This window comes from Acipenser ruthenus, chromosome 7, assembly GCF_902713425.1.
Source record: "Acipenser ruthenus chromosome 7, fAciRut3.2 maternal haplotype, whole genome shotgun sequence".
In the NCBI taxonomy this organism is placed as follows: domain Eukaryota; kingdom Metazoa; phylum Chordata; class Actinopteri; order Acipenseriformes; family Acipenseridae; genus Acipenser; species Acipenser ruthenus.
The window spans coordinates 64,433,896-64,457,691 of record NC_081195.1 but is presented as its reverse complement, the minus strand read 5'-3'; the positions used below and the strand labels follow the sequence as shown (position 1 = coordinate 64,457,691).

Here is a 23,796-nt window from a genome sequence, read left to right as displayed (position 1 = left end):
ATACAATATGAAACAAAATTACAATCAATGTAGTTTAATTGTCATAGCAGCTGTGGTATCTCTAACATGTTTTTGTTTGTTCAGTGCCAAGTTCGGTTCAAGGAGTTTATTATCAAAATATAACTTCAACCTCAATCCTGGTGTCTTGGAAACCACCTACCAACCCCAATGGCAAGATTACACATTTTACAGTGTACGGAATGGAGTTGCTCACTAAGGAAGCCTTTCACAAAGTCACCAATGAAACCAGTATCATCATATCAGGTAATGCTACATCATTTTCAATTGAATTTTCAAATGATGACAAGATGTTGCTCCGACAGTGAGACATGTTAGATACCCAGCATGTATATCATCCAGCTTGCATACTTTATCTGCACAACCCTTGAGTATATACCTTGCTTATCATTGGGCAATTGGGGGTTTTAAAAATACATCTTAATTTAATAATATGACCAGTACGTGGTCAAACATAGCATTGAACCCAGAATCTCACGGCCTTATACAGTAATTCATTACTTGATAAAAAACACTTCCCTTTTTTTTACACCAAAATATACAGACACAACACCACCAACACTAAATAAATCACTGTGCAGTGAAATTAATGAAAAATACCCAAGGACTGACTGTGGCATTGTTTAGAATTAACAGTATATATTAGGAACATTTGGATAGCTGAATGTTTTAACTACCTCCATTGCTCTAATATACTACTGTGGCAATGTGCTCTGCCCCTGTGTGCATTTCTGTGTTGTACGTTGCGTGTGCTGTGTTAATGTTGGTGTATAGGCATTGGTACACGGGATATAAACGGGTCTGTGTTTCACGTGTGATTTAAAATGTATAATTGTATTTAGGCACGGGATTGCACATCACTTCACATGCATTTAAAGTATATAATATGTGAGCACGAGGTTGCACATAATTAATTCACGTGCTGGGATTCAAGTGAATAATTAATTAGTAATTGAATCCCAGCACAACAGTATATATAGGTGCATGTTTCACTCACTCCGGGTTGTGTGTTTGAGAGTGGAGAACGGCTGTGGAGAGGAGAGTTAAAGAAAGTAAACAAAAATAATAGGTATTTGTTTGTTTAAACTCACCGTGTTTGTTTGTCTGTTTTATTTGGCCTCAAGTGCCGTGTCCTGTTTTCTGTTTCAAACCTTTTTATTTGTTTATTAAACACTGAGCGCTGCCGCGACTCAGTTTCACTCATCATCATCTGTCTCTGTATTCATTTCCTGGTTCTGACGTCACCACTCAGCCAGCCGGGTGACAACTACCTAACTCCCTGATTCCCTTCCAGGACTGAAGAAGTATACAGAGTACAAACTGCGAGTAGCTGCATCTACTGGTGTGGGTGAAAGCTCACTGTCTGAAGAAGATGACATCTTTGCAAGAACCATGGAAGACGGTACTATCAATGCTTTATACTGCTTTACTACACTCAAATTTATTTCTGTAGAAACAATATAGATATGGCTACCTGGTTTAAAGCTTCTGGACTATGAAGAAGACTTAGGTATTTGTGAATCAGACTTTAAAGTACTTCAAAACATTGAGCAATTGCACTATGATCAAGCTAGGAGTTAAAATGCTTTTAAAACACAAGCTGTTTAAGAATTGGGCTCCATTTTCCACTTTGCCTGTATGTAGTTAACGTACAGTATTCATTTATATACAAACAAGGACTAAATACAAATGATGGATGCAAGCAATGAAGATCATTTTCTATTATTTATTTATTTATGTATGTATGTATGTGTCTGTCTTACAGAACCAGAATCTGCTCCTCAAAACCTCACTGTTCAACATGTCACAGCATCTACTGCTGTCATAAGCTGGTTACCCCCAGAAAAGCCCAATGGCATTATTACATATTACAAAGTTACTTATGCTGTTGACACAGACTTCCATACAGAGAACAGCACAACGACAACCGTTACGCTTCAGAACCTGAAACCACATTCAGTCTATAACATCTCTATAAGAGCATATACCAAATATGGGGATGGAAACCAAACGTCCTCAGTGTTGAAGGTGTTGACTGGTGAAGACGGTAAGCACTGATTTATTCATATTAATCATCCTTTCAGCTTAAACCTTGGACACTGGTTTAAAGTGCTTTGTAAATTAAATACATTATGATTTACTGTCATTCAATAGCAGTGCTGTAACATTTTAAAGACCAATATGGTCTGATTCCAGGCTTTCCAGAACCTTTTTATTTGGTATTTATCGTGCAGAGCAAAAGCCTATTGTTTCGATCTGTAAACAGGGTACATAAAAAGTAAAGGTTAAACTGTATAAGTATTCAAGACCAATTTTTTGCTAATATTATTATTCATCTATGATTCTTACAGCTCCTGGCAGTCCACCATTTAATTTGACATATGAGAGTATTAGTTCCACCAAGGTTGAAGTTTCATGGATATCCCCACTGCATGCCAATGGCATTATATTATCTTACACTATAGAATACTGGAATGCATCCCACTCTCTCAACATCAGCAGTAATAGAACTACAGCGATCTTATCCAACCTGAGGAAATATACACAATACTGGGTAACAGTGTCGGCTAACACAAAGTTTGGAAATGGAAACCAGACCAGTGACATTTTAAATGTGACAACTTTGGAAGATGGTAAGTTACTGTAGTAACAGCATGAAGCTATTCAGGTAGCTCTATGTAATAAGATATAATTGACATCAGGTACAAATCATTACATTCATGGTGATTCGGTGTTGATAATAGGTTTAATATGAATAAGAGTGGAATTTGTCATGAACAGATGTTTACTTCATATGTATTCAACATGTCTCCATTGGGAAATGATGTGTTAATTTATGCATACTCCTGTTTGAATCGCTGACACGTCAGCAATATGTAATCCTCTCCTAAACAGTTTTTGTTATCTATGTTTGGTAACAGGTGGTCATTACTCTACAAACTCATGACAAAAGGTCAAGGAGTTCTCATACACATAACATATGCAATATTCTTATATGATGATTATACACTGTGGGTCCTCAAATAAGGAGACATGACTGACTTTGTACAATGTACAAAACTGATAACGCAAGAAGAACAAATGTTCTAAGTTGTGGATATATGTGTTTTTTTTCCCCAACATAAAGGACAGGATTTTATTTCTGTGATCAATTTTGGTTTCCCCCCGCAGTTTCCGGTGACCAACCTAATAATCGGTTTTACAGAAATCTCAGCTCTATCTCAACCTTTTCACTTTCCACCCATTTGTTTTCTAATGGCAAGATTCAGTCCTACAGTCTCCTATGCGGGCGGTGTCATTGTTCATCATCACCATACCAACTCTGCTGGCCTCTTTGTGATCATTAGTGACCTTCAGAAGTATAGCGACTACTTTGGAATGCCAAAGTAGTCGCTATACTTCTGAAGGTCACTAATGATCACAATGGAATGCCCAGGGGAATGCCAACAAGACAAGTAAAGTTCTGTTCGTCTGAACAGGTCAAGATGGCAATCTTCATGTGAATGCAGTTCGTCTCCCACTAACGTGGGTGAAAACAATAACGTCATTTAAGGAACAACTGGATATAAATGAGTTGCACATCTTAACTAATGTATTTTTCATGTTGTTTTTCTGTTTGTCATCGAATCCTGCAGACGTTTTAAAAGTCAGAAGTTTAAAGCCTCAATAGACTTCTTAAGATCATGTCTAAGCTCCAAGAATATCTGGTACACCAGAGTGTAACAATTGACCATTCCCCCTGCAACACTCTGCCACTGATGGATGTAAGAAATATCATATACAGTAGTAAGAGTGCTTGTTTAAATCAGATTAACATGCATCCCAGGGGAAGGTTCCTAGGTGAGACATTGTGCTGTAATGGGGGGATATCTTTAAAGGGTATGTTCTTGTAGAATGAGTCTATAAACAGAATACGTCATTATTACAGCACCTGATAACTTACCTGAGAATATCACATACAAGCAGCTCTTAACGGCCTCAGAAGTTATCTCATTTCTTCCACCAGGGCTTCCAAATGGAATCATAAAGTAGTATTCCATCTACATGACATCACAGAATGAAACTATGAACCAATTTCCTGCTCCTCAATACGTTCTCATGTGTGCTTTATGTTCTTTGTCTTTTATGCTTCAATATGATTTGGTTTTTTTTTGTTGTTGTTGTGCTATTTTGTATTATCTTTAATTTCACACTTACAGGTTTAAATACATATACCTACTGCTTCTCTTCAAATAACTGCTAGTACTAGCAAAGGTGAGGGAGTTCGTAATGAACCTATCTACGTTTTTACGGGAGAAGATGGTAAGCTAAAAAAAAAAAAAAAAAAGTAAATTTGTTTATTACTGCCTGTCTGCAAAAGAGTTCAGGTAACCAGATTGTCATCCATACCTGATTTATATATAAATCCTGACATATTTTAAATTACAGTACCATTAATAAGAACTTGTGGTTCTTTCATATTTCAAATTTGAGATGAATAGCATGGCATTCAAGGTAAGATTTGATAGGTTATTTATTAGTGTTTAATTCTTAAACCCATTTAGGAATTGCACACCTACCTAAATATGTTCCAGATGCTTTAATTTGTGCAAAGCAATTTGCAATATAGATTTTATTAACACAGTGATGACATAGCTGTTAGTACCAATTAATCTCAAGCTCTTGAAATATCATATATGAACTTATTCAAGTGGTACCTTGAGCGATACTTGTGTTACAGGCTGGATGCAAACCAGCAGTCATACACTCCTCAAGTAAGCATCTTAAACTCTGCCTGTAACCTTAGAACCTCATGTGAACAGCAGGGGTCAGAATCTATCAGGGCAGTGCATCACACAACACTACCACTTACACTGGCTTACACTTCAAACATGTCCAAATCTGAGGAGTAATCATTCTGCATTATTCAGCTTTAATAACACGAGCAGCACAATGCTAAAACCCTACACAAGAAAAAATATGCTGCAGACTGTTTACTATAATAGAGTATGTTATTTTGGGTATGTTAAAAACATTATTTTTTTGTTTACAGTGGATAGATGGCATAGGATTTAAAAACCCACTAGAACAGTAAGTTTTGCACACATGTCAGTGCAGGTGAAAGTACAGCATAGTAAACTCGTGATGTACTGTAGGTCCGAGAATTGGTGGCAATGTGTTTCTTGTTGGATGCAGTTCACAGACCCTAAATTGCCTGGGATACTCAGCTTTTACGAGAGCCTTCAATGTTCTGCTCAGCAGGGATCTCATGTCCCACTGGTCCCATTATTATGTTGTTTTAAGTTTACCTTTCCCGTTTTCTTAAGAGCCGCACAGTATTATGTGACTGACATTTAGAGCTATTTAAAACTGTAATCTTGTATTTTACTATTAGTTCCAGGGATTACACAGGTGATATTAGGATGTGTTGGGTTCTGTTTATTTTCATGAAATTAAAAAAAAAAAAAACATTTTACTGTAGCATTATAAAAACAGATGTTCTAACATTAGTCACCTAAATAATCTCCATACCATTATATTTCAACTTCTTCTAACACTACAGTCATAGTATAACTTGGCAGAGCTATACACTTGAAATAAAATAACCCACAGTTTAATGGGTGATTCAGACTTCTGATTATATTCCGTGACTTGACCACACAAATAACCTTTTGGACTCTATCTCCCATACACCACAGTTCCAAGTTCTCCTCCACAACCCCTTTCTGCAAAACAACTGTCTGATTCAATAGTAGTGAGGTTGTCTTGGAAACCACAAATACAGGCCAATGGAAAAATACAGTGTTACACGGTTTAGGTATGGTAAGATTGCCAATAGTTTTTTTAATTTTTTTTTATTTGTATTGCCAGGATAAAAAACTGACTGATAGTGTTTTGTTAAAATGTAATTTTATTATTTTTTTAAAATAATAATAATTCAGTAACTTGTCAAAAGTGTTTATTAATGGGGTTTTCAGCTGAAACAGACACTGAAGGTAAATCAATCTCTGCAGCAGGAAGGACTTAGTTCCAGCTCTGGAAGGTTGAAACTTGAGTTGGCTGTGTTGGGAAAGTACCCTTTGCACTGTTCACACCTTTGCTCAGGCCCACACCACTAATTACAGAAACAGTAAAGGTTGTTTTGTTTGAGTTTGTTTTAGTAAGGTTTCTCTAATACACACACTTTCTTTTTGCGGACTCAGTTTAAAGGGATGATTATGTCATTAGCACTTAACAAGTTAACCTGATGTCCCTTCACCAAATGTGTGTAAATATACAATTGGTTCAGGATGTCAAACATCACAGGATAGTAGCTAACAAAGAAGTGCTGGTTCAGGTAAAAAGGAAATGCAGATTGACTAAGTGACACGTTATTGTTTGTCTTTGAGGTGGTAATTAGAAGCTTTGCAATGCAAGAAAATGAACTGTCAGGACATCATTTGTTTTTGATCAGGGCTTGTGCAGGAACATGTATTGTGAGAGGTGAGAAAATGGACGTGTCTTCCACATCCAGCCAACCACACAGTGGAAGTGATCCTTCCAAGCACTTTCAACCACACAGTGGAAGTGATCCTTCCAAGCGCTTTCAACCACACAGTGGAAGTGATCCTTCCAAGCGCTTTCAACCACACAGTGGAAGTGATCCTTCCAAGCGCTTTCAACCACACAGTGGAAGTGATCCTTCCAAGCGCTTTCAACCACACAGTGGAAGTGATCCTTCCAAGCGCTTTCAACCACACAGTGGAAGTGATCCTTCCAAGCGCTTTCAACCACACAGTGGAAGTGATCCTTCCAAGCGCTTTCAACCACACAGTGGAAGTGATCCTTCCAAGCGCTTTCAACCACACAGTGGAAGTGATCCTTCCAAGCGCTTTCAACCACACAGTGGAAGTGATCCTTCCAAGCGCTTTCAACCACACAGTGGAAGTGATCCTTCCAAGCGCTTTCAACCACACAGTGGAAGTGATCCTTCCAAGCGCTTTCAACCACACAGTGGAAGTGATCCTTCCAAGCGCTTTCAACCACACAGTGGAAGTGATCCTTCCAAGCGCTTTCAACCACACAGTGGAAGTGATCCTTCCAAGCACTTTCAACCACACAGTGGAAGTGATCCTTCCAAGCGCTTTCTTTTTGCTGGTATTCCATATACACTAAATACTTTACCAAAGAGCACTGCTGCAGCATTTGAACCATAAACACAAATAAGAGATTATTATTATTATTATTATTATTATTATTATTATTATTATTATTATTATTATTATTATTATATTTCAGAATGTCACCAACTTTGATTTTGAAAACAACACTGAAAATGCATCTTACTCCAGACTGATAGAGAACATGGCTACATACATTCATTACCATCTGTGGATGACTGGAGGCACTTCCCTAGGTGCTAGAAACCAGATAAGTAACATCCTATATGTTTAGATTGACAAGAGTGGTAGGTGGCAACGTAAAATTAACCCTTGCAAAAATGTGGATAACGTGTATATTGACAATACACGAGTATACTGTAGTAATGCTAAATATACTAATATACACAGGCTGTTTGTACCACCTAAATGCAGTTCCTATGAGGGTCGGTCATATCTGCCGTGATCTTCCCTGGCTAAAGTCATCTGTTCTGTTCCAGTTCCTGAAGATTCCATTCTAAACCTGACTGTCCTGTCCAGGTCATTGCATGGGATCTTGCTTTCCTGGCTTCCACCTTAAAACCAAATGGCCTTATCACAAAGTATCAGCTTTCAGTGGATAACAATCAGACTTACCAGGTTTTCCTACTGAGGTTTCTGTTGTGTCCGTCAGTCATAATTGTCTTAGGCCATTTAGTAGTTATGGTATTACCAGTAGCACCTGTACCAGCAAAGGACCAGGACCAAGCTACTCCATCAAAGTAACGACTGCTGAAGACAGTAAGTAACTAGAATGGCAAAGCCATCAATGTTATTTACTTTGGCTGATGCAAAAACAGTCACTGAAGTAAGTGGTGAAAAGCAGGCAAGAAGATTAGGACCATCTTGTAAACCTGTCAAACAGTCAATCACACCCAGTCAATACAAACCAAACATTAAATATAATCATCTGATGTGCAGGCCTTTTAGTTTTTTATGATCCCAACAGGATGCTCTCAGGTACAGTACTGTAAAACAAATGCATTGTGTGATTTGGGGCAAATAATAAGGCAGTTGAATAATAAACATGACGATGCTGCATGTCAACACTACAGTATTGATAGCTGCAGTGTTGAACTCAGTTATTTATATGCTGGATACAGTTGGTAGTGATGTGGCTGTCCTTGGAAAGGGCACAAACAAGAGAAGGTGTCTCTGCTGTTTGAGGTATTGTAGGATTCTAAGACTAATGGTTTAATGGTACAATATTTTATAACAAGAAAACAGGAATTTAAATGTTTCATTATGTATTTATATCTGCTTTCATATTGAATTCACATGAGTAAACATCAATCGATAATGGTTCCACACCTATTCATATTAAACCCAAACCTTCATCATCAACAGGCACTTGCTTGTTAAACGTAACTGTTTTTAGACACATGGACCAAGTTATTAGTGCGCACATGCATTTACCAGCATATTAGTGCATTATGAATAGAGCTCCAGGTATTTGTTAATATATTGAAATCCTATTTCTGTGCACAATAATATTTCATGAATTTGGTCCATGTGTGGGTTTTTTTTGCATCAATACTTATATTTAATCTTCAGTTCCAGGTGGATCTGTACACAATCTCACCTACCAAAATCTTTCGTCAACAACGGTAAATGTAAGTTGGTTCCCACCAACTTCCCCAAACGGGAAATTGTTTTACCATGTTTCTCTGTGGAGCCCTCAGATGGCCATTCCTATATCAGAGGTCACTACCAATAAAACAGACTTATTGATTGAGGATCTCCAGAAGTATACAGGCTACATTTTGAAAGTTACTCCCGCAACAGCTGCAGGCTTCTCTGAAAATACAACAGCAACCTTATACATCACAACCGACGAAGACAGTAAGTTGGCATTTTCATTTAACCTGCCTAGTGAAATGAAATGTTCAAGTCAGGTTATTCTGTTGTTTAAAGGTTTGTTTGTGTATGTACTGTATGTATTATTATAGTTTATATGGGGTGCAGACATTTATTACCATAAGCACAACTTTTAAATGTAACCACCTTTAGGACACTGGACATTACCTAATCCACAGTCCATTGTCCTAAATTGACCCCCCCCCAAAATCCTGATTGTGCTACATTACGATCATGATGACAAATGTAATTCTACCAAAATTGCCACTCTTGCCTTTTAAAGAAAGCCAATCTATACTCTATACTCTCATCTTGCAGTATAAAAAAATCTGCCAGCACCTCCCCAGAATGCTTTGCACTAACTGGTATCTGCTTTGTTGTATTACTGATTTCCAGCACCAGAAACACCTCCAGTGATCACCACATATAAAAACCTCACTGCATCCTCTATCCAACTCTTCTGGAACCCCCCTGCCCAGCCAAATGGAAACATATTATTGTACAACCTAGTGATCCATGGACCAACAGGCACCAATTCCTCCAGTACCTCACATACAAGCCTGATTTTGTCAGGTCTTTTGCCGTCCACAACTTACAATGTGTCAATTAATGCAGAGACAAGTAAAGGTCCAGGCCCTTCAGCTACACAGCTGCTGTACACAGATGAAACAGGTAAGCCTTGTTTTTATAAGCTTGTCTAAGAAATTACACTTATGCACTGAAATTACACTATTAAAATAAATCTTGTATGTGTTTATTTCATAGAACCATCCGCTTCTCCACAAAACTTGGTAATGGTTAACCACACAGCAGATACAGTTTGGTTAAGATGGGATCCTAGTCCTGAACCAAATGGAGTTGTGCAGATCTACAGTTTCAAAATATTTGAAAACAACAGCCAAACAATATCATATAAGGTATTTCCCTAATTCTAAGTGGGTTTTGTGATGACTTTTTATCTAGTTTATTTGATACTGGTAACAAAATAAATGAATTGCATTGTGACTTAAAATCTGCATAACTTCATCTTTTATTTCAAGAATACATCAGGACTCTTCACAGACGCACAACTAACAGGATTTAAACCTCATAGCGTCTACCTAATTAGTGTCTCAGCATTCACGAAAGCTGGGAATGGAAATCTGTTCAGTAACTCTGTCAGTTTTTCAACAAACCAGTCAGGTATGTGAGCATTTATGTACATGTATATGAGGTCGTACACAAGAAGTCTCCTGATCTGTGTGTTTCATTGTTGTGTTGGGGAAGTCACTATTTCTCTTCACACTTTTTGTTATATATATATTTTTTATTATAGATAAGTACAGTACAAACATTTGATTTGCTGCAGTGATGGGCCCTTGTCAGTATGGGCAAGAGCTCTTTTATAATCCCTTCTAAATATCCTGTTGTTGAGGTGTACTTCTAGTATTGCTCCTGTGGACTCCATTAGAAACCTTTTTGACATACCCATCTTTGATGCACCCTGGGAACCACATGCTTACGGGATAGCCATTTTAGACACCTCTCTATCGTATGGCAGAAGTTTTAATGGCATTCCATTAAACTCATGTATAACAAAAATCACTCTGCAGTTGTTATCATTTGATCATGAATTTATTTGGATGACTGAATCAAGATTCACAATGTTCTCTCGGGTCTAGTGGCAGTGTGTACTTGGCTTGTTTTAGTATATATATATATATATATATATATATATATATATATACTTTTTTTTTTTTTACAGTTCCAGATGCGGTTCAAAATCTGCGCTGCATTGGGACAAGCTGGCAATCTGTTCTGATCCAGTGGGATCCCCCAGCTAATTCAAATGGAATAATCACCCATTATATTGTACAGTTTGGAGGTGATGCCCAGGAATTAAAGCCAACTGACCATGTGTACACTGTTCGAGGACTGCTGGCAAATACCACTTATACATTTCGTGTAATAGCTGCCACATCTGCTGGCATAGGACAAGACCAGACATGCTTTGCTGAGACATTACCAGAATCAGGTAAGGGACTTTATAGAATAACAGAAAACAACATGTGCATGAACACTCTTGGTAATGAAATAATGGCTTAATAATACTCAGATATGTATCTCTATAATGCAATATTTATAATACATCTGAGATATATGTTCCACCTTTGCATAGAGTTTCACCTGGTTTTATTGTAAAGCAAGTTTGCTTCCACGGCTGAACTTCAGGGATATGGTTTGTGGAATAATGAAACAGTGCAGATTATATGGTGATTGATTCAGCTTGACTAGCAGTTCCAAATTATTGTTATGCTGGTTTTTATATCGGAGATTCACAGTTTTGGTATGAAATAAGTAAGAAAAGGCTCCAAGTTATTAGCCGTCTAGTATTAGTCATACTTCTCAAGCCAGGATTGAGTCATTCCCAGTGCATTTATCTCAGACTTGGAACTAAAAAGGAATTAGTTTCACTATAGTACTCATTGTACTGGCCCTGCATTTTCCACCAACATTTTTTTTTTTTTGTGGTCAAAAGATTATTAGAAATTTTTGCAGAACACAGCTTTAAAGCCATAAAATAAAATAAGTATGAAATATAATGAGAGTATTTTTCCAGGGGAGGGGGGGCTGGGGGGGTAGTTGGTGATACACAAGTTTTCTTGAAGTTCATGGGAAGCTGCACATGTCTTAGGTTCCCTGCTGAAGGGCCTCGCTTAAGCAGAAAATAGTTCAGCATATTTGTATCCTAAACTTGATACTGACAAATGCTAGTCACCTGCAGGTTCGTGCTATTCATCTTTCTTTTCAGTAATGTTGTTTTTTGTCAATTGTTGCTTTATCCACAAGAAGATGTATCAGTACAATTAAGTATAGAAAGTTAAGTATTCTCCCCGTAAATTTACACCTAATACGCACATATCTCTTGGTGAATGCTCCCTTGCATTATTACCTTATTAAGGGTCTTGGTAGATCTGGCTACAATGGAGAGAGATCCTAAACAGATCAGAGAGGTAGTTTTTCCTGTTAGAAATGATGTTCCTGTCAGATGATGTATTTTTTTTTACATAACTTGCTTGAACAATACAATAGCAGCTTCTTCTCATTAGTTACGATAGCATCTGTGCACAGATTTCATGAGGTTGAAATGGACCCATCTGGTTAAAGGTACAGTATTAGAAATATCTGCACTTGGTCCTACAGGAGGTGTTGATGATGCTAACTCTTTATCACCATGTGTCATACCAGTAGTCATGTTGATAAAATGGAGAAAAGCTGCGTGACTGTTTTAGGAAGTGTAGTATGGTTCAAATTGATTAACACCATATGTGGTTAGACAGTTCAGGTGTATCATTCATTTTGAAGAGTTATTCATGACATTACAAATGCTGGAGTCTAGCAGTTGAAGGATAAATGACTGTGTTTTATCATGATAGAAGGTTACTCAACATTATATAATCTCAAACAAGAAAGTTTGTACAGAAGGCTGCACTAGCTGTATATTGTGCATGTTAGAAAAAGTACAGCAGATAACATTAATGCAACAAGGTTCCTGCAGCGATATTGTGCTATACCATTCTAGTTAAACCAGCCAAAACATTGCTATGTAGTGGAACAGTAGATTAATGGTTATTTAGAGACCACCTGGGATCTGTTCACACAGCACAGGTTGGGAACCTTTGGCATAGGGGAACAAAATAGGGATCTAAGAGCACAGTGGGTAACACATTAACCTTTCACCTATGGAAGCCTGCGTTTGAGTCCTGGGGCCCCTATAACTTAAAAGACTGTTTAAAGAATGCTTTCTTAAAACAGTTTTTTTTTTATTTATAAGCATTCTCTTAGGTTGATTAATACATTCAGTAATGAGAATAAACAAATGTGCTTTAAAACAATTCTTAAAACAGTCCTAAAGCTCTCAAGTGAAATGAGTTTAGTGGTCTAAATTTAGCCTTCAGGGTACAGAAATGTGCTTCACAATTTGGCACAATGAGCACCAGGCTGTATAATCCTATATTTAGATTTTATTTTATATAGCACTTTTTATGACAAAGTCATCACAAAGCACTTTATACACAGAGAAAAAAAAAACAACAATATGCCATATTAAAAAAGTTAATGTTTTTAACCTACTTTTAAAACATCCAAGTGAATTAGCCAGACGGATAGATTCAGGGAGTGGATTCCACAACTTGAGGGCATAGTTACAGAAAGCTGTGCCAGCCATGGATTAAAGGTGGACAGCAAACACTGACAACAGACCATCATCAGACGATCACAAAGAACTACCTGAAATATACATTCATTAGAATCCAGATCCATAAGAGCCTTGTAAGTCAGAAGCAAGATCTTAAAATCAATTCTGTGTCTTCCTGGCAGCCAGTGTAACGAAGCAAGAGTGGGGTAATATGTTGTCTCATTATATAGACCAAGATAGAGCAGAAAAGCCTGCAGCTGTTGCTGAGGTGTGGAAGGGAGATATATTTAGTTTCTGCTTTTCTGTCTACAAAGTAATCCACTGACTTGCCATCCTCTATATTGAAGACCTCCTTACTGACACATTTTGACATTACTGTCCTTTAAAAAGTATTTGTGTATTTGTTAAGTAAAGTCAAAACACATGCCTCATCAAAGTAGCCCCCAACACTGTTATTTGAAAAAAATAATTTTCCTCTGTAGGAACAAGCATTCATTCCCAAGTGCAACATACAATTGAGGAGAAAAAAACTCCCCTTGCAAGACTTGCAACTGCTTTGACCCTAAGCTTTTTCTTTATTGGGAGTGCCAAGTAGTGCAGTCACATGGGCAACCACATGTGAAATGCCCTTGTTTTTTATGGGTTATGCAGGTATGGAATTACATTACGGACACCAGTCAAGCAGTCCAGGAATGTGCTGCCCAATATATATCATCCATGAATTACTGGACAGACTGGCTGTAAAACAACCTGAAGGAAGTTTCAGTGTAACAGTTGCTGACTATAAATATAATGTTTTAAAAAGCATGCCCTCAACTCCTCGTTGCAAACAACATGTTTATTTTTATTTCCCCTAGTCCCAAGTGCTCCTAAGGATCTAAATATAACCAAAATTCAGTCATCAAGTGTCACCTTAAGTTGGACCCGACCAGACGTGGTGCCAGGCTACCTGCAGAATTACCGGATTGTGGGGCAGCTGCTGTCTATGCTGTGTAACAACTGGAACACCAGTGGATGTATCGAGAATAAAGTAGTCCAATACGTCTCCGGGACAGACGATTCTCTGGAGACAAGCATATACTCTCTATTGAAATTCAGGCGATATAGGTTCAGTGTTGCTGCTAGCACTAATGCAGGCTATGGCAATTCAACAGACTGGATCTCTACAAACACTTTGCCAGGCAGTAAGTAGAGATGTGTTTTTTTGGGGGGAGTGGCGGGGTATTTGGTGAATTTCATGCTAGACCAACCAAATTATACAATACAGTAAACATGCTTTAAAGAGCTAGGACAGCTTTTGGAGTTTGGACAGCAAAAAATGGGCAAGTATGAAACATAAAAGTTATATTGTGTTGCTTTGTATTATTGTTGCATAGATCTATTTTACCTATATTTGAAAAAAAATCTGTTCCTGTAGTCATGTACAGTACATCGATATTCAGCAATACATCAGTTGATATAACTCCCCTGAGCCCTTATATTTAACATAAAAATGTCTACAGAAATATCCACAAATACAACAAGGGGTTATGTATATATTTTGTTCTTACTCATTATATTTAAAGTTTAAAAGTGTATTTTGTTATAAGTGTAAAAAGTTGTCAAGATGTTAACAATAAAAATAAAAATGACAGGTACGTTATTTAAACAGTTATAGCAACACGTGGGGCTGTGTAACGCTACTCGCTCTTTAAGCGTCACTAAACTGAGACTAATGCGAGACATGTATAATTAAATGGGTTGAAGGTTGGTGAAAGGTGCAAGATGCAGTCAACACTTACAGACTTGACATCCATGTACTCATCCAGGACATTCCTTGTTAATAAGTTAGCCTGCTAGGACTATTGGTTGGGATTGTGTGTTACATAATGTGTTATCCAGACTCACCTCCCAGCCAACCTCTGGAAGACCCACATTCCTGAGGAAGGATGGAAGCATGATAATCAGGAGAGGACGGTTATTAGTTACAGAAAATGCATTATTATGGAAGGCCGGGGGAAAGCGCTGCAGAGAGGAAGCGATTGGATTATGTGGGAATGCGAGAATGAGGACAGGGCATTTGTACTGAATAAATTGCTATGATTTATAAGGCCGGTGGGTATAGTGATACCTCGCCCTAGTACTGACTAGACTTGATTTGCGAATAATCTTAAATCTGTCCATGACAGTTGCCAGTGGGCCAAGTAAAGTTCATAGGTAAAGTTAATTCCCAAAGTTATTTAAATATTTTTTTTCTTCTTTTTAAACTTTTTGGCTCACATAGTTGCTCACATGGATGTCATCGGTCATCTGGTCATCTAAAACGCTGCAGTGTAAATACCTAAAGGATTTAGCTGTTAGTTAGGTGGCTGTAACATGGATGGACGGGGCATGATATTAGATGCCCAAGTCGTTGCAGCACCTGTTTCCTACACTGCAAATGCACCCTCTGTGTTACATGTCTTTAAGGACTGGCAGACACCCAGAAGACAAACGCTGATCATCCACAGTATGTGTGGTCTGAAGAGACTAATGACTCGTAGAGAAAGAGTATTAATATTCACCATGCTGAAAACACTGAATGTGGGTAGTTGACTGGAAGGGAGTTTAGCCAGGTAGATTGTCATTATTGTGTACCATTACACAAAGCTTTGCTGACACCATGAAACATGCTCAACAGTAGTCTCCCTAGCTATCTCTACCATGCTATCTGAAGAAGGCGGAAGTCCAAACGTTTATTAAAATATTGAGTTTTCAGCTTATCAATTACTTTTCTTCTTCATTACGTATTTCTAGTTATTGTTGAGTATCCTGCTGGATACTGATTGTCCTTGGATATGGAGCTGTTTGCTGTTTTTGAATTCTCTCTCTCTCTTTCTCTCTCTCTATATATAAAGCAAGCCAACTGATTTTGATTGAAAGCATAGCAGATATGATGGTGATAAAGTAAAAAATGTGCTCTAATGTGTCACTATGTTAGTGTAAACTAGAGAAGACTGGTGGTCTGAATACATCAGTTGGCACGGAGAACATTTTACTTGATAGTGCCTTTTCCATCAAGAGAAGATTCAGAGTTGCATGAGGGGACCTTTATAGTGAGCACCACCTCACTTTCAAATGAGTAGATCTCAGATTCTTAATGGAGCTCAGAGGTTAGTCAGAAAGCTCATCACTCTGAAAACGGTGGAAGATTAAAATAATGGTCGTACTGTGAGATTCATCAGATAAACAAATAATTACATAGTGAAATCAAAACAAGTGAGAAATGGATACAGTAGAAGTTAACCCTTTAAAAAACCCCAGTCTGGAAACTGAGATGGTGGACACTTGCCATAACATAATCACTATTGTAATAATAGAGTGTGCTATTCTTGGCATTACAGACCAGGTTACTTATATCATAACATTTTGAATGTCATGGTGTTTATAGTTTGGGTGCATGCGAATGGCTTCATTGTGTTAGTACTGATTATGTAGAGCAGGATTTGTTTATTTTGTGAATCACAAATGTAACAGTAGTTCTTCCACTCCGCTGTTCAGCCTCGAGATAATCTGTGAGTAAGTGGACGTATCGCCTTAAATCCTTGAGAGCTTTTTCAGTCTAAGTCTATAATATGCTTAATAATCAAAGGCATCGGAGCATCTACTTTTACTTTTTTATTTCTAAATATGTGTTTTCTTTATTCTACAGTATAAAAGCAAATACGGTTTTTAGGTTATTCCACCTAGATACAATGCTGCACCAAGTTATATGGATTATTCTGTATAAAACTATTATTATTATTATTGTTGTTGTTGTTGTTGTTGTTGTTGTTGTTGGCAGGGATGTGTTCTATCAGTGTGACTGTAACTCGGTTTTGTTACAGACAACTGCAGTTCAGATCATCGGGTCTGTTTTTTAGGGTGAAGGTAATAGTAAAAATACAGATCAATAAAATGTATCTGTTTTTCCGTGCTTGCATTTTGCACCCCTCTGTTGTGTGTTGGACTTTTAAATTGTTTTGTTTTTAATATGGATTGCATTGTATAGTATTTTATTTACTAAAATATGCCCACTAATACAAAGAAGGACTTGCATAAAACAATGCACAAAAATACACAAGGTTTTGAAACGTAATGCTTTCTTTCAGACCCTGACACTCCTCCTCAGAATGTAACTGCGGTCTCAAGATCCTACCATACCATTGATATCAGTTGGAGGGCCCCTGAGGTCGTTACTGGCCCTACAGCCTATCTAATAGATGTGACTTCAGTAAGTAAATGTTTGTTTTTGGTGCAGTATATCATAACAAGTGCGTCATTCTGTAACTGTTTCTCTGACCCAAAACCAAGACACAATTCTGTTTTTTTGTTTAACACTACACTTACAAAAATTTTACAGCAACAGGAAACTGTTAAAGGTATCAGTGGTCATTATTCCTCCCTTAACAGGACTGAATCTCTGTGTGAGTTATCCATTTTACAAGCGCCCTGTAAAGGTTTCACTGTCACGTTGCCTGTGTCGGAGGTGTGAAAATGAATCACACTTTTGATTGTCATTGGAGGGAATTAAAGTCTGTTTAGTGCATCAATACCGTCAGTCTTGGTCAGCGCTCGGTAGAGACAGCTGTCAGATAGGAACCATGTAACATCATTACACACACCTCTCTTACCCAGTACTGAAGCAGCTGCTTTTAATACAAATGGGACCCAGTGGAAAAAACTACTGTGTGTGCTACTTGGAGGATACCCACACAGGCATCCAGAAGCACAGATAGCACACACAACCACAGAGACGAGTAATACTGCACTTTCATATTTAAAGGCAACATGCAGCTATGAAACCAGTGGAAACCTTGAACAGTTTGCTTTGGACCTTTTTTTAGTTTTTTTCTTCTCCATTTTTTGGTTTTCACTGCATTTTTTAAATAACTCTGGTTATAATCACTCAGATAGACAGCAAAATAGGTTGAAAGTACTTTTAAGCCATTTCTATATAGCACTGTGGAGCGACACAGTCCCCTTCAGTTAAATGACCATGGTCACAGCTGATTGCACGCCATGTAGATTGTGTCTAGTTTAATTTCATTGCTTTCTATATCTAAAACCCACTTAGACGATTCTGTTTCATGTAAGTCTACTGGTAATAAAATATTTTAAATAAATGAAATCTGAACTTTTTTCTTTAATAGCAAGTTACCCATGTCATCCCCAAAATATACACTGCACTCCAACACGTTTTGGGACACCCTGTAAACCAGCACTATCCAAGTGTGTATCAGAACATCATAAACTGGAACTCTGTCAGCATTTCATTTTTTTTTTTACATTTACAGGTAGACAGTCAAGACTATAATAGGACCTTCATGAAAAGAGATGAGGAAAGTAAAAATATTGAACTCTCCGACTTAACCCAGTTTACAAGGTATTCTGTAATAGTGATAGCATTCACTGGAGATGTTAACGAAGCCCGGATCTATGGAAAAGCCAGTGCTCCTGTGATTGTCACAACACTACAGGACAGTAAGTACTTTACACTTCTCGCTTAAGCTTATATTGGACAACAATCTAATAATAATGTTTTAATTAACAGCAGACTTGCTCCTAGTAAGCAGCTTTACAAAAAAAAAGGTCAGAATTGAAATGTAATGACCAGTTATCTTATACAATTATCTTGTGGCACCCAAAAACACAAAACATTCTTTTCTCAACAGATTTTACTATGGCTTGTCTATGTTCCACAGAAAACTATGTCACCCCAGCCCTTCACTGTAGCTCCTCTGAGGGTAAACAATGTAAAGTAGTTTGCATCCTCAATCACTGTAATAACAATAACCAAAATCAAATTAATTTACAACAGAATGTGTCAACTGCTGAGGGGTCTTTCAAATAAAAAAAAAAAAAGAAAAGGCTTGCAATGGTAATACAGGTATTTCTGTTGGGCACCATTTTATTAAATAGGCCACACAATATAGGGTCATACAGTAAGCAAACGCATTGCTTTTTCAGCACCTAAAGACCCACCGAAAAACGTGACTCTTCAAAAGATACCAGATGACGTGACCAAAGTCTATGTGATGTTCTCACCTCCATCTGAGCCTAATGGCGATATTCAGTTCTACCGGGCAGTGGTTTATAAAGAAGAGGATCCTACTGACATAGAAATTTTGGACCTCAGAATTATCGAAAATAATACCGACTCGTTGACTGCTGTCATAGAGGGGCTGAAGGGAGGGCACACCTATAATATAAGTGTGAGTATCATTTAGAATGTCGCTTCACAATGAGAGTTCCATCCAAAATAGCTAATTAATCATGCCTTTGAAGCAGGCTTCTTTTTTTTGTTTGTTTTCTTCAAATCATATGAAATCTTTCAAGAAGTTTTTTTTTTCTGTTGGAGTTTTTACATTATCTGTAACACGTGTTGTTAAATCTTTCTAGGATAACATGTAAGAAAAGCTGCAGATGATAGCAACATGTGTTAATTGTATGTACATGTGTAAAATACATCTATACATTTACACACATAATATGCTTTCTTAAAGGTATATGCTGTCAATGGAGCTGGTCCAGGTCCCAAGACAGAGCTCAAAATAACCATGGACATCCAAGGTAGGTGTAATGCTATCAAATTATACAAATATCAAACTTTCAAGCGACACCACTGTATCTGTTGTTTCTTTTATATCAATAATATGTATTTCCTTTAATGCAAAGGTAATTGGTGTTTAGACCCACTGTTAAATATTGCTAATAATCAAATACATACAATGTACAGCAAGTCCATACTGGACAGAATAAGACTACATCGAATGAGAAGATTAGCTTCATCTTTGATGATAGGAAACTGTTTAGCAGAAGGTGTCAGAACCAACAGACACCTTGCTGGATAACAGGAAAAACAGCAGGGGGGGGGGGGCTTTGTGTCACAAAATAAGCTGTCCTTGACCTGTAGGTATTTTATTGTGACAGAACAGGCTTTATTATGGCAAGGCTTCATTTCTGAAGTAGCTTTTCCTCTGGGATCCACACAAATGAAAACAGTAGTGGGTTGAAAACCCCAGAATGGGAATTGCTTATGGTTGCTTGGTGTTCTTTGATTTGCTTTGCACTTTCCTGATAATAAAGACCTGTTTATGTATTACAGATTTTGTAAATAACACCTTACATTACATATCAAAAAAAAAAAAACATCTTCAGTGATTATACATAGTGTCCCGCGTTTCCAGTTTATTCCGAATTTTACGAAAAAATTACAGGATCTTTTTTTTTTTTAACTGAACTTCGTTTTTTAGTGATTTATACCTGATTTTTATCTACTATTCAATATTTTCCCAGTACTATTTTCTAGGAAATACACAATATTTTGATTAAAATGCTGTTTTATTTTGACTCCGACATTGTAATAGCAGCCCTACACTGTATCCTAGGATACAGCAGACATTTAGACATCAGAGGATCAAATAACGTTCAAACGTGGTTCTCTGTTCACAAACATTATCACTTGATTATGCTGGCCAATCAAAGTCTGATTATTGTGGCAATTGTTGGGCGTAGTAACTACTAGCTTGATCAAACACTAAACTGAAATACTTACACAAATATCATATTTTTAGTGGATGAGGAATGGGAAGAAAACATAAATCAGTTTATGAATATAGAAAAGAAAAGAAATGTTTCTAAGTATACAAATAGTAAAAATAGCAGAAGTGGGTCAGATGAGGCAGAGGATGCATAGCGTTGCAAATGCTTCTGCATTGAGGTCCATGTTCGCGCTGACAATAAAAGAACATACTGAAAAATAAGCGACACATTAAACTAAAACAAGACAGTGAACTGAGAGACGAGCAATCAATTTATGCAGCTTTTACACGCGCTTTAATTAAAAGAGCGCAGAATGACTGTTAATGAGTTTGTCACAGTGCTGTGCTTTGCTGGACAACCACTGTTTATTGCAGAGGGGTATGTATTGGTGACTTTGTGCGACAGTACTGTCCATCAACTAAAACACTGCCTAAATAAATATTTGACAGAAAATGTTGATGCGTTATGGAACGCATTGATGGAAATGTCCAGTGTGATTTTTGACACGTCTCACAATGGCTTGGACCGTCCAGTTCTGTCAATTTTCTTTTCTTTTTATGATTTCAAGGCGAATAAACCTGGCTTGTTTTGTGCTGATGTGATGTTCATACCTTCTGCAGGTACTATTTCCGTCAGCACAGCGATTGCCCAAACGTTCTCAAAGTACCAGCTAACTTGGGAAAATGTGGCTTTGACTTGCACAGATTCTGCTTCATCATGCATGCCAGGGACATTAAACTTAATCAGAAACCAGAACTGCAACGCATCATATTACACATGTAAAGTGTGCATACTGAGATTTTCCCCCGAGTTTTACAGATGTTTCAATTATTTATTTATTTATTTATTACCGATTTTACCCTTATTTTAATATATGTAAAATAAACTTCGAAAAATTATATAGTATTTAGAAATTAAAATTTTGATTTCCCTTTATTTTTGCTTTAATAAGTTTGGTATTCACATTTTCTAAATAGGCGTGATTAGGGCCCAATTCAATTACATTTACACTGGGGAGAAAAAGAGGGTTAGGAAGAACACAAAATCATGCCATAATCAGAACTCCTGTGGATCCATCATTATTTTTTCCACATGTTCTCTTCTTGCTCTAATGTATCCTCCAAAAGAACTTCAATTTGACTGTGATTTTGGTTTTTAGCACCACCAGAGTCCAGCATGATTCCAGTCCCTGCCTATGATAAACATGGAGCCGTGATCATAACTGCTAGAACAATGACAATCCAGATGCCTGTCTGTTTCTTCAGTGATAGCCATGGGCCAATTGAAAAAATACAAGTTATCATTGCAGAAGCAAAAGGTAAGAAAGAAAAACAAATCTGGAGTTGACGGGTACTCATGTCGAATCCATCGGTGAGAAATGTGCTAACGAGAGGATTCTCTTATTTACATTGCATTGTCAGTTTTTTTCTTTTTGGGCCAGGATATATGCATGTGGTTAAAGAATCAAATTAACTTAATTCACTTTTCATGGGAGCCTCTTCAATGTACTAGAAAGATTCCAGTAATTATGTTCATTGATTATTAATGCGGAAATGGGCTCATCTGCATATCATCATCCTTTAAGGAAAAACCTGGTTCTGAAATGAAAGCACCAACAAACAAAAAATGCAGATAACAAAATAGAATACAATCATTGTTTATTTCATGTTATACATGTTTTTAATAAACAAATAAACAGAATATTTTATTGGTATGAATCACAGCCTAAACACAAATAATAATATAAATGAAAAACTGAATATTAATACCAGCAGACATGACAAGTGACCAACCAAGTGCTTCAGCTTTAGTTATCAAGTCATTTTAAATTGTTTGGTTTGCCTGAACAGAGATGCATGAATGAACCAATTGGTAGGAAGTCATATTTCAGAGTACTCATTGCACACTTGTTTATGTTTTGTGTGTTTCTTTGTGTTTTCCTCAAAGTCAGGAATGATGGCAACATTACCACTTGGAAGGATGCTTACTTCAATAAACCAAGACCTTACTTCTCTAATAAAGGCTTTGAAAACCCTCCCTGCACTGAAAGGATGAAGAGACAGACTACCTCAGTTGGCACATATGTTTTAGGAGCTGAAGATACATGCATGTCAGAAGGAAACGAAGAGCGGTTCTGTAATGGCCCTCTTAAGCCGAAAAAAGATTATGTGTATGTTCATATTGTTCAATTAATAGTGTACAGGGTTAGTAAGTATTCTTGTTGCAGTGAGCGTTGTAGGCCCTTCACATTTACTGTTGTAAACTTGGTAAGCAGCCTAGATCAGGATTTTCAAGATAATGTTTGCTAAATTAATAGCACTGTGTTGTGTGGAATTCTGAATCATGAATGAATGTTTTAAATTATTTTAGTACCGTACTCCCTTTAAAATGTAAAGTCTGAGAATAGGTTACTGAAGAGAGGGTGGATATGGTTTAATTATTAATTTACAGGGTTTTCAGGTAAACCAATTAAGCTATCTGTAGGTATTTGTAAAGCTTGGTTTAACATTTTTCATTTATTTTTCATGTTTAGATTCAAATTCAGAGCAACAAATTTTAAAGGCCAATATACTGATTCAGTGTATTCCAAGATTGTTACAACTGCAGGTAAAGTATGATCTTGAATTCACATTTTTCTATTATGCAAAACCAGTTAATCTCACAAACATATCTGTATGTAAAATGCATCTTTTAATATGATACAAAATGTTACTGTCCAAATATAATAATTTACATTTTATACACACCGATTTTCCTCTGGTTGTTCTGCCATTTAACTTAAAATAAAAGCAAACTCTCTTGTTTAATTATAGCCTACTTGTTAAACCACTGGTTAAATTGCTGTTAATTGGTAAAGTAAATTAACAAGGAAAAACCTGTGTAAATAAGTTCTCATTGTGGTAACCAGATCAAAGGTAACACTGCCACCGATAATAAAACACGTGTCTGTGTTTTCCCATCGGTGCTTCAGATTAGTTCCTGCAGCTCTTAGATGCAGCTGATCAAGTGTCTGGCTGTGGTAGAGGTCCTGTGATGTGAAAACCA

General features: G+C 37.1%; 1 protein-coding gene across 3 annotated transcripts in view; it reads left to right on the top strand.

The window, feature by feature from the left end:
- The window catches only part of LOC117415933 (phosphatidylinositol phosphatase PTPRQ-like), a 76,574-nt gene that overhangs the window by 35,174 nt on the left and 17,604 nt on the right, over positions 1 to 23,796 (top strand). For all 3 annotated transcript variants that reach the window (XR_009329205.1, XM_059027593.1, XM_059027592.1), the window contains exons 30-46: positions 85 to 264; positions 1,313 to 1,420; positions 1,784 to 2,065; positions 2,370 to 2,651; positions 8,730 to 9,017; positions 9,429 to 9,704; positions 9,798 to 9,949; positions 10,073 to 10,214; positions 10,777 to 11,046; positions 14,067 to 14,393; positions 17,319 to 17,440; positions 18,504 to 18,690; positions 19,177 to 19,421; positions 19,713 to 19,779; positions 21,911 to 22,069; positions 22,699 to 22,921; positions 23,285 to 23,358. Coding sequence is in view for 2 of the 3 variants with exons in the window: in XM_059027593.1 (XP_058883576.1) it covers positions 85 to 264; positions 1,313 to 1,420; positions 1,784 to 2,065; positions 2,370 to 2,651; positions 8,730 to 9,017; positions 9,429 to 9,704; positions 9,798 to 9,949; positions 10,073 to 10,214; positions 10,777 to 11,046; positions 14,067 to 14,393; positions 17,319 to 17,440; positions 18,504 to 18,690; positions 19,177 to 19,421; positions 19,713 to 19,779; positions 21,911 to 22,069; positions 22,699 to 22,921; positions 23,285 to 23,358 (3,384 nt within the window). In the remaining variant the exon portion in view is untranslated. The remainder of the gene's footprint in view (positions 1 to 84; positions 265 to 1,312; positions 1,421 to 1,783; positions 2,066 to 2,369; positions 2,652 to 8,729; positions 9,018 to 9,428; positions 9,705 to 9,797; positions 9,950 to 10,072; positions 10,215 to 10,776; positions 11,047 to 14,066; positions 14,394 to 17,318; positions 17,441 to 18,503; positions 18,691 to 19,176; positions 19,422 to 19,712; positions 19,780 to 21,910; positions 22,070 to 22,698; positions 22,922 to 23,284; positions 23,359 to 23,796) is intronic.